Raw genomic sequence first — 17,615 nt, forward strand, 5'->3', positions numbered from 1 at the left:
ATAAGGTGTTATTCCAGGGGCACCAGGAAGGTTAAAGAAAGGGGCATCTGGGTGGCTCAGTCAGTTAAGCATCTGACTCTTGATTTCAGCTCAGGTTATGATCTCACAGTTCCTGAGATGGAGCCTTGTGTTAGGCTCCACGCTAACAGCACAAAGCCTGCTTGGGATTCTCGCTCTCCCTCTCTCTGTCTTTCCCTCAGTTGTGTTCTGTCTCTGTCTCTGTCTCTCTCAAAACAAATAAATAAACATTAAAAAAGAAAGGTTGAGGAAGGATTCCCATATGAGATGAAATCTAAGTTGTGACCTGAAGGAAATGGATAAGGCAGCCTGAGAGAGAAAGTGTTTCTAGGTGATAGCATGAGTAAAACCAGGGACCAAAGAGAAGATGATATTCTCCTGGAATTACAAGTTGTTTTTTTGTTTTGTTTTGTTTTGTTTTGTTTTGTTTTGTTTTGTTTTTAGTGAGGCCTGAGCCAAGTACAGAAATATATTAAGGAAAAGGTGGTAAAGAAAGAAAGAGGGGTTAAGCCATGATACACTATGTAATAATTTATGTTTATTTGGTGTTTACTGTATCAGCTGTACCTACCTGGTAGTGTTATTGGAAAATATTGAATAGATAATAATTTTTTAAATTAGAAAGTCCAGAGGCTGTTTCAACAGTATGCTCTGTGTTGAGCATTGAGCCTGCTTAAGGTTCTCTCTCTCTCTCTCTCTCTCTCTCTCTCTCTCCCTCTCTCTCTCTCTCTCTCCCTCTGCCCTTTCACCACACTCGTGCTCTCTCTCCCTAAAAACAGGGAAAAAAAGAATTTGAGATGGCACATTTGGACAATAGTTTCAAGATGCTTAGGGTTGTGGAACAGTGTCAAGAGAGGAGTAATGTTAAAACAGACATTTAAAAGGTGAAAAAATCTGAGTGGATTACAGCTAGGAACTAAGACTGGGATAGCAAACTGATTTTTATCAAACAAAGTCAATTGGAGTAACTGCCTGGAATGGTGCCTTTAAAAATAATTTTTAAAAAATCTGTGAGGCATAAATAAATAAAACGGAATGATGTCCTCAAAAAAGTGAAAATGGAAGAAATTATAGATCAGAAGGAAGACCTTTTTTTTTTTTTTTTTGAGAGGAGACAGACAGCTGTTCAGTTAGAGGGCAGGAGAAGAGGAAGAGGAGTTGAGGGTACCCTCCAGTAAAAGTTTACAATGATGGGTCATTTTCCACAACTCAGGAGACAATGTGATGATAGGCACAGATATAGAGGTCTGTAGATTTGATTGTGAAAAAAAGAGTGATACTGCCTGGTGGCTTCTGGGTCCCCCTCATTAGCATATCATCAGAGGATGGCACAGATCATCATCAGAGAGATGATGACCTGGAAGTGAGGTGTTTGAAGAGAGTGAACAAGAAAAATGAACCTTGAGAGTAGGAGAGTCTGGTTATCAGAGAAACACTGTAAAATTCCAGAGCATTGGTGAGAGCTTATTTGTGATGAATGTCTGGTGAAGTCAGGCTCCTCTTTGTGTGATACTCCTAGAGTAAACACAGAGAAGACAGATTTCTGTATCTACGTAGAATGGGGCTTCCTCAGGCTAGTATAATGTACAGGTAGATGTGAAATAATTGTGAGTATTTTCCAGTGAGAGACTACAGTGATGGGTCATAAAAACCTAAGTTTTATCAAAAGGGATGTCAAACAAAAAAAGAGTAAAAAGTGTTGTCTCAGTGGATTTGAGTCTTCAGGGAAATAGAATAATGGTTTCCATAAAGTCATTGAGCAAATGTGTAGGCAAAGATATGAAGTCATGGACAAAGTGAGATGCTCAGATTCATGACTTCAGAGGTGGTACAGTTTCTTATGAGTTACATGTGTGCGTTTGAAGTAGGTCACTGAAGTGAGCAGAGTAGAAACTCATTGGAGATAAGGGATAAATAATGTGAGAATCAAGTTTTTGATAGATTATGTTTCTGGACAACAAATTCACTGAGAATGATAGGTTGGAGGTGGCATGGAGTTTAAGACTCTAAGCCAGGAGCAAAGGTGTTCAATGAATGGGAAGGGATGACCAGGAGGTCAGTAGAACAGATGTGTAGTGAGGCAAAGGAGTGTGCAATTAGGTACAGGATTTTATAAAGATGGAGTCTAGAAATTTCACTAGAAAACAAAGATACCAACAAACAATAAAATGCATCAGTAGCCTCCACTTGATAGGGTGGGTCAATGGAATGCATACCCTTAGACTCCATGACAGTGAGAGGGAGGTATCTGTCCAAGAAAAGAGGGAGGAGATAAGGGAGTCGCTGGTCACTGCTAGAGGTACAGCGAGCAGAATGGAAGAGGTTTGAAAGAAAAGGTAGTGTGAAGTTGAGCCAGATTAAAGTCCTGTGAAACTGTGAGATAAGACTATGGGAAGTAGAAGGCGACTGGAGAGATTCATACTTGTACATCAAAAGTCAGCAAAACTACAGTCTGTAGGCCATATCCAACCAGCCACCTGCTTTTTTGCATGTCTTGCAAGCTAAGAATGACTTTTACATTTTTAAATAGTTGAATATTAAAAGAAGAACCATATTTCATAATAAATTAAGATTATATGAAGTGGGAATTACATTGTCCATAAATAAAGCTTTATTGGAAGGCAGCCACTGTCACTCGCATATACTCTATGGCTGCTTTTGCACTACAACAGCAGAGTTCAGTAGCTGCAACAGAGGCTGTATGGGCTACAAGGTCTAAAATATTTTCTGTTTGGTCTATGTACAAGAAGTGTGCTGCCCCCTTTTCCGCTTAGATGGGTTTCCTGGAAGGAGTGGTTATTCTAGCCAATGTCAGGGTCTTTGAAGCCTAGTAAGACACTCAAGTTCTGTGCAGACTAGCTGCTCCCACAGACTTCATACAAAAATGTAGTTGTGTCTAACTACTTCCAGAGTAGTGACAGTAGTTTTGATGAGAACACAGTAGTCATGGGAGTGAAATTCTGATTTACCTAAGCAACTGGATAATTGCCTTTAGCAAACGCGTGCATTCTGCTTGCTTCCTTTGTTGTTTGATGTGTAATTTTATCATCTGCTTAAGCTCTACTCTCTTACACTCTCCTCCTCTGTTTCACTGCCTCTGTCTCTTTCTCTCAACCCAGACTTTACCAGCCATTGACTCTATGGGCTGCTTCATGAGCTTCTATCCACTTGTCCACTGCACCTTAGAAGGTGCCAGTCAAGTCTTAGATGTGGCAATTAGTCTCCTAAAGTAGATAATTAAAACAGAAATTAAGAATAACTTATGGCCCATCAGTTAAGGCAGTTCATTGTTTGCATTCAAGAATTAGTAACACTTTGGTCAGTGATAAAGTAAAATGTCCCTTTATCCCATTTCTTGGAACTGTAGGAAATGGGAGCTAATGCAGTTTAAATAAAGCAGGGGAGGACAGGTAGAAGCGAAAAGAACATGACACTGTTCATGTCAGTGGCAGGCATAGCCCCTGGATCCTGAGAAGGAGAGAGGGCAGGGGACTGTCATGAGCACATGTGTGAGAACAGGGACATTTGTTTGGTCTTTTTGTGCATTTTGCTTTCAAACTTCATGGATCAGGTGATGGGGAGAGCTCAGGGTGCTTCTGATGCTATAGTACAATGTTGCTCTATGAGGCCAAGTTCAGTATTTTCTCAGTAGAAGCAGCCGTTGCTTGAAACCACATCCCCACTTACCAGCTTCCATGCCTGGTGTGATGCTGCTTATTGTAGTGCTTATTGGCAGTGGTGTTTCTACTGCAGAGGCTCCTCCTTCTCCTGTTGAGGCCCATTTTGTGTTGATGACAGCACTTTTTCCCTGCCTGTCCCAGGAAGGTAAAGAGCCTAATCACATTGCCTGCAATCATTCCACCACTAATTACATATAGGCAGAGCTGAATCACCAAGCTGATTCCAGTTGGAAAAAATTCATCCAAATTGACTATGACATAAGAAAGCTCTCTGAGACACTTCTGATTAGGGCACGCTGCATCCTAACTCGTTCAGAGGAAGCAGGGACATTAGCTACAAGAGCTTTTAACTAAGGATATTTGTGGAGATGGCCAAACCCAGCTCTTATTCACTCCAGGCCTAGCTTGATGAAGGCTTTTTTAGTTCACCTTAGAAAATGTGGAAAAAATTATTTAACTTATGGAGATTTGAGAGGTCCAGCCCTTTATTAGAAAGAAAAAAAAAAACTTAAAAAATAGACCTCTGCTGTTTTCTCCAAAAGAAGGTTTTCAATAGTTCATTATGGCAGCCAGAACAGCCATCAGAATTATAGTCAGTTCATTCATTCAGTCTTTGGCCATATGATCATTTGGTGCCTTCTTTGGTTAAACACTGCTATAGGTATTAGAGATATAGAGACAAATAAGAGTCCTTCTTTTCCTGAAATTTTGAGTCCAGATGGGTAAACATATGCAAATACATAACAATGCAGTATGATTAGTGCAACACTAGAAACAAACAAAATAAACTGCATAGAAAGGAAGCAAGGAATTCTGAATGTCAAGAAAACGTTCATTCCCAGAGGAATGATACCTGAGATGGTTTTGAGGAATGTGCAGACATTTGAAAGGGGACATAGGGGCATGAGATCCCTGGTGGAGAAGGACAAGGTAGAAAGGCACATATCAATAGCCTAGTATTTTAGGAACTTGCTGGTGTGTCCAGTGAATGTGAGGAGAAAGGAGTTGGTAAGAGAAAAACCTGGAGATATAGACAAGAGCCAGCTCCTAAGGAGCCTGTATATGCCATGTCAAGGAGGAATGTGGTGCAGTGAAAGGATTTAAGCAGGGGTGTGATTGTTTTTTATTTTTAGCAATAATTGGACAAAAACGAAAATAATGAGTTGGAAGCGGGTAGATCAGTAAAGAGGGTATTAAAATAGTCTGCAGTAGATAATGGACACCTGAATTAAGATAGTTAACAATGACAAGGAAAAGAAGGAAATAGATTTAAAGCCTCTAAGGAAGGTAAAAACAACATGATTTGTTGAAGAGAAAGAAGAATCACATGTGACTCTTTTTTATTTTACTTTATTTTATTATATTTTATTTTATTATTTTATATTTTTTTATTTTATTTTATTATTTTGTTTTATTTTATTTTAGGAGGATGGGGAGTTAGCCAGACCAGCAACAGAGCCGAGTGGACATGGGGTGAGAGCAGGTTTGAGGGGCAAGACGATAAATTCAGCCCATGGTGTCTGTGAGACTAATGAGGCATTTGGTGGGTGGAAAGTTCAGCAGAGCCTCCTGGGGTTGTGATGTACATGTGGAAATTATGAGCATAGTTTGTATTTGAAATGTTGGAATAAGGTTTCAAAGTATAGGTTGACCTGGAAGGGGATAGATGTAGCAAAGTGGCCCTGATTTAAGGATTATCTACTGTCCTGTGGTTTGTTCCTTCTAATATGTATTGATCATCTTCCATGTGACAATCACCCTTCGGTGCCTTCCACACGCATTCTCTCATATAATTCTCAGCCCCGGTCTGTGAGTAATAAGAAAAGTCTTCACATTTTGATAATGGGGGAACTGGGGCTCAGTAATTTACTCAAAGTTCCCTTATTTCTAAAAGAAATAACCATAATCAGGATTCAGACACACCATGCTTGTTCTAGTAGATAATGGTTGTCTTGTCTATGTGGAGTGCATTTCATCCTGGACCCACGGGTGCATGCCTACTTTTAGATTTTATGTGAAATGAAGACAGGTTGATGGAAATATTAGTAGTGTCACTAGTGAAAGAGTAAATCAACTCTACTTTTTCATACATTGTCTTTTCATGGATTCCATGTGGTTGAAAAGTCCAGCTGTATATAGTGGAATGTTAAGAATGGACACATGGCCCATGTAAATGTTGCAGGCAGTATGATTTGGTAGCAAGTAGCTTTTGTGGTGGGTAGATTTTGAGAACTATTTGCAAAGATACACACACACACACACATACACACACACACACACACACACACACACTCAAAGGCTGTAATAAAATATGGCAAATATAAAGGTTTTCAGCCATGCCTTCCCTTCTCTCTGGGCCCAGATCATCCTACATCAGTAGGCTTCCTTCTATTCTATGGGTAGTTCTATTTGATTTTCTCAAGGCATTCTCTTACACACATTCTTTTACCTCATGCCAGTTTGAAATATTGGTATACTCTCTACATGTCTAGTATTGATGGTACTTTGTAGATTCCCCTCATGATCTAATCTGAATACATGCATTAGATTACCTTAGCCATAGATATGACCTCACCCCAGCTTTTCTGCTCCCTTCCTTCCCCCAAATGGTCATTGAGTGTTTGCTTGATACAGTCACCAATAGATGGGATTCTCCAGGGAATTCATTCTGCTCCCTATCTGAGGATGCTGCATGCCAAGAGAAAGCCTTATCCTTCTTCCCTCTGTGTCCAGCAGGCCCCTGGCTAATCAATAGGTGATCACGGTGCTCTGAGGGAATGGGCAGAAAGCTACACACTTTGTTCCTTTCAACCTAAGTCTTGATGGGCAAAGCACTCCCCCCTCTTTTAGTGAAGAAAGAACTCCTCAGCTCTGCATAAATATTCTTCAAAAGTATTATTTAGAAGTTACTTACCTCCCCATCCTCCCCAAAATATTTAATGACATATACACAATGCTGTGTTTTTTCTTCTAGAGTTCTGTCCTTCCTATCATTAGTTTTATTTTGAGGAGCTTTTCTGTTTTATCTTTGTGGGGCTGGGCGTTGATAGAGATTTGATTCTGTATCATCACTGGGAGACAAACAAAAGGAACAAGAAGTGTAGATATTAATCTTTTTCAGAAAGGCATACAATCCTTCATTAAGGAAAACACACACACACATTTGCACATGCATCAGGTCATTTCTTGGGAGTCAAAACACCTAAGGAAAACATACACATATATGTGCACATGCATCAGGTAATTTCTTGAGACTCAAAACCCCCTGGGGTTAGAGTTCCAAAATTCTCAGATTAATAACTCCTGTTTTTAATCTAAAAAGTATCTTCATGACTAAATTACAGACCAACTGTACAGACTGCTCTGCTTTTCCCAGGCAATTCAGAGCCAGGTTGTGAAGGTGACTCTGGGAGTGGACTTCTGGCCTGAGGGTATGCAGGCTGGTGTTAGGAGAGCCTTCCCCCATTAGGAGCCTCTCAAGTAAAAATAATTCCCTTAAATTAATCTGAGCAGGAAATTTCAAAGCAATTAAATTCTTCACATTTCTCAGCACTCAGTACTGACTTATATCTCTAGAGATTTAGAAAAACAGAAAGCAAACAGCCAAGATACTGAGGTAATATGACACTGAGGAGTTCTATATTTATCCCCTATCAATGTCTTTCAGATCAAATTGGCTGAGTTTACAAATCAAAAGCTGATTTCTTTCTTTCTTTCTTTATTTATTATTTTTTTTAGCAGCCATCAGCTGCACTGCTGCAAATACCCAGGTTCCAGACATCAAGCTGCAAACTCCAAACATCCAGCTGTGTGCTTTCTGACTCTGATATCATCACCCATAATAGAGGGTCTGCATGCAAAACCTAGCTGACAGGCTTCATGAAAAGGCTCACAGAAGAGCACACAACTCCCAGGGCCCAGCCGGCTGCCAAAGCCGCATCTGCACAGAGAACTAGTGTCATATCATTAAGGGAGGAGATAGGCCTCAGAGATACACAGGGCTCGGCCCTGTGGAGTCCCAGGGCTCATTTTCATATAATTACATTTTGGGCTTCAGCTCCTCCTTAATACAAAGTTTATGATTATTCCCAGAAAGTTTCCTAATCAAAAATTAAGGGAATTCTTTTTCTTTTTTTTCCCCTCTTTATATCTGTACAATAATATATTACATTTTTATATATGTATATTCATACATATTCAAACAAGAAACATATATTCAGTTTTATCTATAAGATAAATTCTTAATATATGCTAGGATCTATGCTAATTGTCTCTCTGTTATCTTTACTGGTAGATAATAGATTGATAGGCAGATAGATAGATAAATATTAATAGATGATAGATAGATAGATAGATAGATAGACATGCAATTTATAGTTGGCATCAGTGTATGTAATGTTTTTATTGGATCTCTATCACTTTATGATGGAATCAGGTTAATAGATTAATTTTTAAAGTCTCAGTTTGCGTTCTCATCTTAAGCAGAGAAGGTCATGAACAGTGAAGCTGTCTGGGGAATGATATCTTCTGTGTGTAGAATGTGGTACAAGAGGTGCTGTGACCAGCTGGAGTTGCTCAGAACAACCAGTTCTTAGGTCTCTAACAGAAAGCTGAGGGAAAAGATGAGATAATTTTCACAGGTATAAGAAGAGGCCATGTGACACAGATACAGATCTGAGACTGGCAGGTAGGTAATGGCTTGGAGACGTTGCCATACATAGAGTGTACATTCTGCAGTTTTAGTTCCCAGCTCACTATGAACAAACACTAACATGTTTAAGGAAGAGCTTTCATACAGTGGAAGCCAGCTATTTAGAACAAGTCAGTTTGTCTCATTTCCCAAAGATGGTCCCTATGTTGGCACCAAGAGTAACTTTCTAAAAGACTGAGGCTGTACCTCAATGTTATACCAAGTAAAAGCAGGTTGGCACTCTCTAGAACATTTTTTTCTGAAAGAGTTCTTATAAATTCACTCATTCAGACTCTTTTCTGTCAGTCATATTATCTGTATCCAAAGGAAGTGTCGAAGATATATATATATATATATATATATATATATATATATATATCATATATTTATGTTATATAAGTTATATGTATATGTGAGTGTGTGTATACTTACATAGAGACATTTCTCAAGCCCTCAGCAGGTCTCACATGGGCTATGCAGCTACACCAGCTTTCCTAGAAGAAATGATCCTTAGAAACCGTATTCCTTATAAGTCAAATCCTATTTTAAGTGAAGGGAGTAGAACTTTTTAGTTAAAGGATCTTTGGTGAATCCTTCATAAAGTTTATTACTATTAAATTCCTACTAGAAAAGCAGAGATCTTATTATTCTTTCACTTCTTCATTGAGATTTTCTTGTATCGAGGATCTTGTATATTAAAATGTGCTCAGAGTTGTGGCATCAGTAATAGCTAGCACCTAATGAGAACTTACTACGTTCTAAGTACTTTACACATATTTACTTATTTAATACTATAAGATAGCACTGTTTGCCCCATTTTACAGAGGAGGAATGTGAAGCACAGAGATGGGAACTATCCACCAGTGTGTTCTACGGAGCCGAAGTTAGGTCGTGGGAACTCAGCCCTGCCTGTGGAGCAGTCAAGCCAATGGTGCTGATATCTGTGATCAGCTCTTCAGCATAACATCAGACCCTTAGGAGCTATTCTGTGTGGACAAACTAGCACTGTTACTATGTTTGGATATGCTTTTTAACATCATAATCTCACCCACTTGCCATAGGTATTGCTGTCTAGAGTCTTTGTTCAGCCTACGTGTCCCTAGCCTGGCCCCACAGCACAAGGATTATATCAGTGCCATGTCAGTATGGCTCTCTGGGCCCAGCTGCAAGCCCAGAAATCTTCAGCAGTATCTCAGTGTCTCCTCTGCTTAGTTCTTGGAGTCACTGCCATGTGTTCAAATATAAGTATCCTCATGTTCCGCTCCCTGTCCCCTCAGTGAAGCCCCTTTCCTTTGCCTCTGCTGACATAGAACAAGCCTCTGTTCTCAGTGGTTGTTGGTTGTGAGCTCACAGTCCAGCCTGCACTGAGTTCTCAGGTGCTGGAGGATGAGGAAGGACTTCCCCTCTTCATTGGCAGATATTGACCCTGGATCTCACAGCAGCACCACCCACTTCCAACTCATTCATGAACACATCTTCTGTAGTTTCTGGCTCTAACCTTGGACTCTGTAACCATTTTCTCTGCTTGCAGAAATTGGTGTTGCAGAACAGTAACCATACCTCTGTCACATGGCTTTTGTCCACCCTACCTCCTAGTGTCTGAACAGACCATGTTTTTCCTCATAAAAACACAAAACCTCCCATGCTGGTCAGCTCATAATAAATGCCCCAGAGGGACCCCAGCCAGCCAGTCATGTAAACAACTGTCTCTGAAGCCCAATCTGAGTGTAATAGGAACATCCTTATGGAAACCAAGAAAGAGAGCAGTAGCAAGAGTACTAAACTAGTTATAGTATTTGGACCTAAATTAAAAATAAAAATCCAAGTCTCAAATTCTGGAAGTCTGTGTTCTGTGTGTGTTTTTTTTCAGTTTCTGAGGTCCCATGATTTTTATCTCAGCTGGTATATATGCTATAAAAATATTAAGTAAGGAAACAGCTGTGCCCTCTCCTCTCCAATAGCTACAGCTGTTCTCCTGACAAGCTTATTCTTGGGTGCAATAAAAATGATAATTGTGGCTATTATTATTTTTCAGTTATAAAGGTTTTTAACACCCAATATATGGAGTCAGAAACTTGGGGTTTTCTTTTCCGCATGGGTATCACTTATACAGGGCAGTTTTTGTCATTTGATTTGTTAAAAACTGCTGAGCTCAAGCCTTTGGACAATGTGAAACCACTCTAGGGATTGAGAGACAGGTGTAATCACATTTCCAACTTGCTTCATTTCACTGCTTGGGGTGTCAGATTCCACTTCACGAAATAGCTGTGTTCCTGAAAAGTTGGCTGTAAAACAAACTCTGTTAGATAAATCATACTTCCTCATTGATCTACATTTTTAAATTAAGAATGCATTCCTCTGAGGAAATAATTGGCCCAAGACTAAATATAAATTATACTAAACACTCAATAAACCTTTTAAAATCACATATTTAAAGAAAGTCTGTTTTGTTAGAACACTAATAGTGATGGTATTTTTTAAAGTCAGGAAATACAAATATTGTGCTAAGAACAATTTCCAGAAGTGGCACCGTCTTGAAAATAGAGCCAATGAAGATTAGGTGAGCAATGTGGAGCTCCTGACTTTTTTTTGTTTTTAAATAGAACTCAACCCATAGTTCTGAGCCTATCAGTCAATCATTTTATTAAAAATCAGTTGACAAATTTCAGATTATGTAAACTACTTTCCTAGGTGCTTGAAAGCCAGAGATATCCAAGATTTGGTTCCTGCTGTCAGTTTCCTTTGCACTGGAAAATAAAACCAGTGCATACAGCATAAAACAGTCATTACAAAATACTGTTTTAGTCCAGGAGCTGTGGATTGGACATCAAGAGACCTGGTATGCTCCATCACTAACCAGACACGAACCCCTCTGCACTGCAGTTCCCCACATTAAGATATAAGGATTTAACAATATCACTAATTCCCAAGCTCAGCTGTATGTGACAATTTCCTAGTAAAATTAAAACTCCTCATTCCAGAAGATTCTGATTTAATAGGTGTGGATGGGATCTAGAAATCTATATTTAAACAACTATTCTATGGAATTTTACTGAAATCAGACTATGTCCTAATATAGCAAGTATGGCATTATATCACCACTAATATCTCTTTAAGCTCTTGAGTTTAATTTTCTTATGGTTTTATTTTTTTTAATGTTTTATTTATTTTTGAGACAGGGAGAGACAGAGCATGAACAGGGGAGGGTCAGAGAGAGGGAGACACAGAATCAGAAGCAGGCTCCAGGCTCTGAGCTGTCAGCACAGAGCCCGATGCGGGGCTCGAACCCACGAACCGTGAGATCATGACCTGAGCAGAAGTCGGACGCTTAACCGACTGAGCCACCCAGGCGCCCCAAATTTTCTTATGGTTTTAAAGCCTAGAAGAGCTCTACATACAACAAGAGTGCAGGACAGCCATAGGCACTGACAGGAGACAGATGGGAGTCTGGGAGTTTTCTAAGAACGCCATAACAAAGTAGCCCAAACTAGATGGCTTAAATAACACAAATGTGTTGTCTCACAGTTCTGAGGGCCAGAAGTCCAAAATCAAGGTGTCAGCTTGCGTATGTTCTCTCTAACTATAGGGGAGAATCTTAATTTGTCCTAGCTTCTGTGGTTGGCCAGCAATCCTTGGCTTTCCTTGGCCTGTAGAGGCATCACTATGGTCACATTGTCTTCCCATGGTATTTGCTCTGTGCCTGTCTCCAATGTTCCCCTATCTATGAGGATACCAGACACTCTGGATTAGGGCCCACCCTAAGTCCTCACTTTAATTTGATTACCTTTATAAAGACTCTATTTCCAAATAAGGTCACATTCTGCTATTACGGACAGGATGGTAAGGGAGACACAGTTCAACCCCTAACGGAGTTCTCATGGAAAAATTAGAACTTGAAATCTAGATGGTGTCTGCTTCAATGACAGGAAGAATATAGCTCTCTGAGTGACAGATGCAACCTGTGCAAAAAGAATGAAGATATTTGTCCAAGATGAAAAATAGCATGGCCTGGCTCAAAAGCTGTGACAGCGGTGGTAGAGACAACAGTGGTGACAGTACTAACACCTGCAAAAATGTATCACGTGCCTTTCAGTGTGCTAGCTGCATTGTGCATGCATTCCATCTTCAAAGTGCCCCTTGGGGTCTGATAACTGAGTTGTAGAGAGGAAGCAATGCTGGCACAAGGGAGTCAGGTAAGTTAACTCTTCAGGAAACTTGAAGTAGAGGATTGGGTTTGTCTGATGCCAAAATTTGCTTTTTATCCTGATGACGTATTGCCTTCCACACAGCACAGATGTGAGATGAGCTGGGAGGAGTAGATTGGGGCTTCTTTATGAAGGGCTTTGATAAAGCAGTGGAGTTTGTGTTTGATGTTACAGAAAATAGGGACCCATTTTTAGTGTCTGAAGAGGTGTGACATGATAGAGGGGGTATTTTAGGAAGATGAGTGTCTCATTCCCACTGAGGGATGTGTTTTCTTTGGAAAGGAAAGACTTACAAATGAGAAGCTATTGACCATGAAGGGTTTCTTTTCACAGAGTTTTATCAAGTGATTTGCCCCTTTCCCACTGGTAGTTCTTAACCAAGAATTTCCTTTAGCACTTTAAATGCACTTTAAAGTATGCTCTGCTTATCTGCTTCCCCCACCCCACATTCTTTTTAAGTTCCTCATGTGAGTGATAAAGCATTGATCATTTACAGCCAGAGCACAAGTGCTATTAAAAAGAAAACTCCTTGAATCATTAAATCTATAAATTCAATCATCAACTCTGTAAACTTCAACTTAGGATTTTTTGTTTGTTTAATTCTTCATTTGTTTTAAACAGCAAGTATAAGAATTTCATTTCTGGTGGTTCAAAGTATAATTCATTATGCGTATACTGATCTTTTTCTCTCTGGTTTCACTATCCATGCTTCTACTAGAGAAAGAAGCATATTTAAGAGAAAAGGGAAAATAGTAACAGTGGAAGCTAAAATGTGTGAAGCATTGTACTATACAAATTACTTTTCACATGTTTTACCCAATTTTATCAGAAAGTGTAAATATAATAATTGGTAAACAATGGACTCATTGTGGTTTTCCTATAATTCTACATTTGGTCTGGAGAACATATGATAGTAAAATTAAGCCTCACTGCTCTTTGCAGGATGACTTAAGTGTAAATCCCTTCTCTCTGTTAATAGAAATCTGGATCAATGGAGAACATATGGCTTCCCCAAGTCTTAAGCCATCCAACTTTCTTCCCTACACAAGATTGCCTGATATTCATGTATAAAATTATACATACGCTAATACACATGTCCCCACAGAAAGCTTGATGAATTCTTAATTTTAATTAATCTAATATTTATGTGCTTTAATTTGAGACTGTAATTCCCCCAGACCTGCTTCTCAATTTAGATGTCCATATAACGAGCTCATCCAAGCTTGGTCCTTGTAAATCTTACTGTGGTCACACAAGAACATATTTGGATGGTAAAATTAAAAACCATGCTTGGCATCTCGTTGGAGAGAAGAAGAGATTAAGATACCCCTGTGTCATTTTGTTTCCTTGCTTTGGTGGTATAGTACATGGCCTCCCAGGAGATGTGAGGTCCTACAAATCACTGCTCCGGCACTGGAGCTCAATCCAGAAACAGCTGTCCAGAGCTAATTTATTTCCTAATGCTACGGCACTGTTAATTTATAAATTACATTGGTAATTCGAGCTATTATTAATTTCAGATGGTGTAGGGCAAGCCTAATTAAAATATGACACCAATTGCCACACATATGTACCAAGGACTACCATTTAAAATTAATGGGAATATTAAGTGTGACACTGGTCTCTGAGATGCTTTGCACAGTAATTATAGCATTCTAGCTGGAAAAGATCTGACAAATGTAGGCTTGAGGTTGGTAGAAAATAAACAATGACAACATAAAAGGAATCACAAGTTTTTCATTTAAACCTTTTCTTCTTGTTTCCTACACTCTTCCTCAAATCAAGGTTAATACTTGTTCCCCTCAAAATTGTTAAAAGAACAATAACAAAAAAGCTACCTTTTGGGACACCTAGGTGGTTCAGTCAGTTAAGCATATGACTCTTTGTTTCAGCTCAGCTCATGATCTCATAGCTCATGATTTCTAGTCCTTCAGGCTCTGTGCTGACAGTGAGGAGCCTCCTTGGGATTTTGTCTCTCCCTCTCTCTCTTTCCCTCCCCTGCTCATGCTCTCTCTCTCTCAAAATAAGTAAACTTAAAAAACAGCTACCATTGATAATTAGAAATTTCTTAATGATTTGGACTGTGAGTCTCTATGGGTTAATATTGATTGTCGTCTCCATAGCCTGGACTTTTTGGTGCTGTGTCTTACTTATTAATGTGTTCCTGGTTCTTCTTGTGAATTAATAATTCTTGGTTGCTTGCGGTAATAGATAATAGACTGTTTTTTTGCTCTCTAGTCGGGAGTAGAGGCGAGAGATTTTCTATGCATCTAGAGTTTCTACACATATGGCATGAAGAAGAGTGCACTTGTTGTACTTGTTACTCAACGGTGACACAGACTTCTTATGACCAAGCAGTGGTGGCAGTGTTGGGCAGGTAGTGGCCCCTCTTTGCAAGGAAGTCATTTTCTTATTGCTGTCATTGTTATTACTGTTATCTTGACAAAACAATGTAACAATGTCACAGAACAAATACAATGGTAACTTACATACCACATGGATCATTCTTTGTATTATAATAGTTTCTTACTATTGTCATTTTTCATGCTTTGGATCAGCAGATCCATGTGGCATTATGCAGTGTTTTTTTTTTTTTTTCTTTTCACCTGGAAAGAAATGCTCCTTTGTTTCCTTTCCACTGATGTGGACCACTCACGGTAAAATAGTTTCACTCCACCTGAATCTGTGCCTCCCAGAGGATTATAGGCTTACTACCTAAAGGAACAGGTATACAGCATGTGACAGTTTTCAGAATGCTTTCATATATATATATATATATATATATATATATATACACACACACATACACACACACACACACACACACACACATATATATATATATATATATATATATATATATATATACATTCATGTTATTCCAAACAACCCTGTGAGGCAATAGGACTGTATGCATAACCTGCCTGGGAAATGTCTCTCAGTTTCCAGGGACAATATCAACTTATGCTTATTCCTCTATAGTAACTATTAATAGCACCACTTTTACTCTTAAAAGCATCCCAGTTTACATGATAAAATATATCATCATGTTAATTATCTTTACTTAACAGATAAGGCAGGGTAATGGTGGGATATAAGCAGTTCCTTTTTTTTTTCCTCCATTGCCTTTCCACAAGTAGGCTGAAGTTCAAGGTGACTATGGGAGAGAACTGTGAAATCAGTCTTCTAGGCTTTAACTTTATGGTCTTTCCATTGCCAGTGCTCATGGCTAGTGTTTAGGTAGGAAGCCAGTAGGTAGTGTGTTGGTATTGTTATTTATAATTTTTCAATAGAGAAACTGAGTGTCAGGGTAGTGACAAGACAGCAAGATTTGCAGCCATGTCTTCTTGGTCTTGACTTTCTTCCATATTTGTGGTTAGAGTATGGAGTCCTTGTTGTTGGTTTGTCTTTAGAATCTTCTACACAAAAGCTCCAGCAGGTCCAAGTTTAGAAAACTGATCTTTGCTGATCTTATTGAAGTCTAAATTTAAGAACAGGAATTTAAATTCATTTTATTAGTGTCTCCACTGCCTTTTGTGTCATGTCTATGTGTGTGTGTGTGCGCGTGCGTGTGTGTGTGTGTGTGTGTGACAACTAGTGTGGTATTTTTAATTGACTCATGGTCTGGGATTCAGTGTTCAGCTCTACACTTCAAAGTTCAACCTCAGTGATACCTTGAAATCAGAAAGAGTTAATATTCACCTGAGGTGCCTAACTCAGATCCCAGAGCCCCATTGCTTGGTAATATTCGGGCAGTGTAAAGTCAAAATTATTAATCACTTATTGAGGACCACTAATTCTCTAGGCTTGGTGTTTAGTCTAAATAGGAACACAAACATTTCAGCTGGTCCACTGGGGAACTAAGAGAAGTTGATGAAGGAAGCAATAGTGGGGGGCCATGAGTGAGGGAAAGAGAATAGACATTGTTCCCAAGAATCTGAACTTGGAAATGGCACAATTCTCTGCAGACATAACCATTTTATACCTTGTTTTATAAGTTTATACCTTTGGTGTGTGTGTGTGTGTGTGTGTGTGTGTGTGTGTGTGTGTGTTTTCTCACCACAACCTCTCCTGCAGCTGTGGGCTTTGTGAGTGAAGACGAATACCTGGAAATCCAGGGCATCACACGGGAGCAGTCGGGGGACTATGAGTGCAGTGCCTCGAATGATGTGGCTGCACCAGTGGTCCGGAGAGTCAAGGTCACCGTGAACTGTAAGTGGTCTCAGGAACCCTCACCCTGCATGTGTGTGAGTCTGGCTGTTGGCATGGCCACAACAAAGAGCTGGATAACATAGCCAGCTGCTCACTCAGGATGGGAAATAATGCCATATCATCATCCATTCTCTGCTTTTAAGAGAAAGAAGTCGAAATTCTAGTTTTAAAAATAATTGTAGCTGAAAATAACTTAATATAATCCCAAACATGACTTGTATTCTTAGAAGATCATCAAATGGATTTCAATGCAAAATTGATAGAAATATGTCTTTGAATCCCAATTTCTCCCATACTTTACTCCTTATGTTCCCAAGCTCCTCACTCTCTAGACCAGCCATATCCATAGTGGGGAGCAAACCTGTGTATATGAAGGAAATTTATGATAAATTTATGGTACATTTACATGGCCTCATACATTTTGTGATGTATATATGTTGATGTACAAAGTACACATTCATAATTTAAATATAGATAAACATACACATATTAGAGGGTGCATCTCAAAACCTGTTTTGACTAGTAGAGGTACAGAATCCAAAACTTTTGGAAGCCACTGCTCTAGTACCCTCATTCTTTATTATCAACCACCCAGATTCTCTCTGACATTGACTCTACTCAACTTCCCCACCTCTCTCCACCCTCTCCCCTCTTGATTCCTCATAGTATACATTGATTTTCTCTAAGACATTTTAAAGGTTTCTCTGCTTTGCTCATTTTAAAAAGTCTTATAACAGTATAGAACCAAGAACTAAACCACCAGACAAGAAGCCTTTCCTTTTCAAAACTTGGGTGAAATGGAAGTGCAGG

At 39.2% G+C, this 17,615-nt stretch overlaps 1 protein-coding gene across 3 annotated transcripts in view; it reads left to right on the top strand.

Annotated features, from left to right (window-relative positions):
- Positions 1–17,615, top strand: part of NTM (neurotrimin) — a 398,407-nt gene that overhangs the window by 360,634 nt on the left and 20,158 nt on the right. For all 3 annotated transcript variants that reach the window (XM_007082670.3, XM_007082672.3, XM_007082673.3), the window contains exon 4: positions 16,671–16,805. In XM_007082670.3, coding sequence (XP_007082732.1) covers positions 16,671–16,805 — 135 coding nt within the window. The remainder of the gene's footprint in view (positions 1–16,670; positions 16,806–17,615) is intronic.

The sequence above is a fragment of the Panthera tigris genome, chromosome D1 (genome assembly GCF_018350195.1).
Source record: "Panthera tigris isolate Pti1 chromosome D1, P.tigris_Pti1_mat1.1, whole genome shotgun sequence".
Lineage (NCBI taxonomy): Eukaryota > Metazoa > Chordata > Mammalia > Carnivora > Felidae > Panthera > Panthera tigris.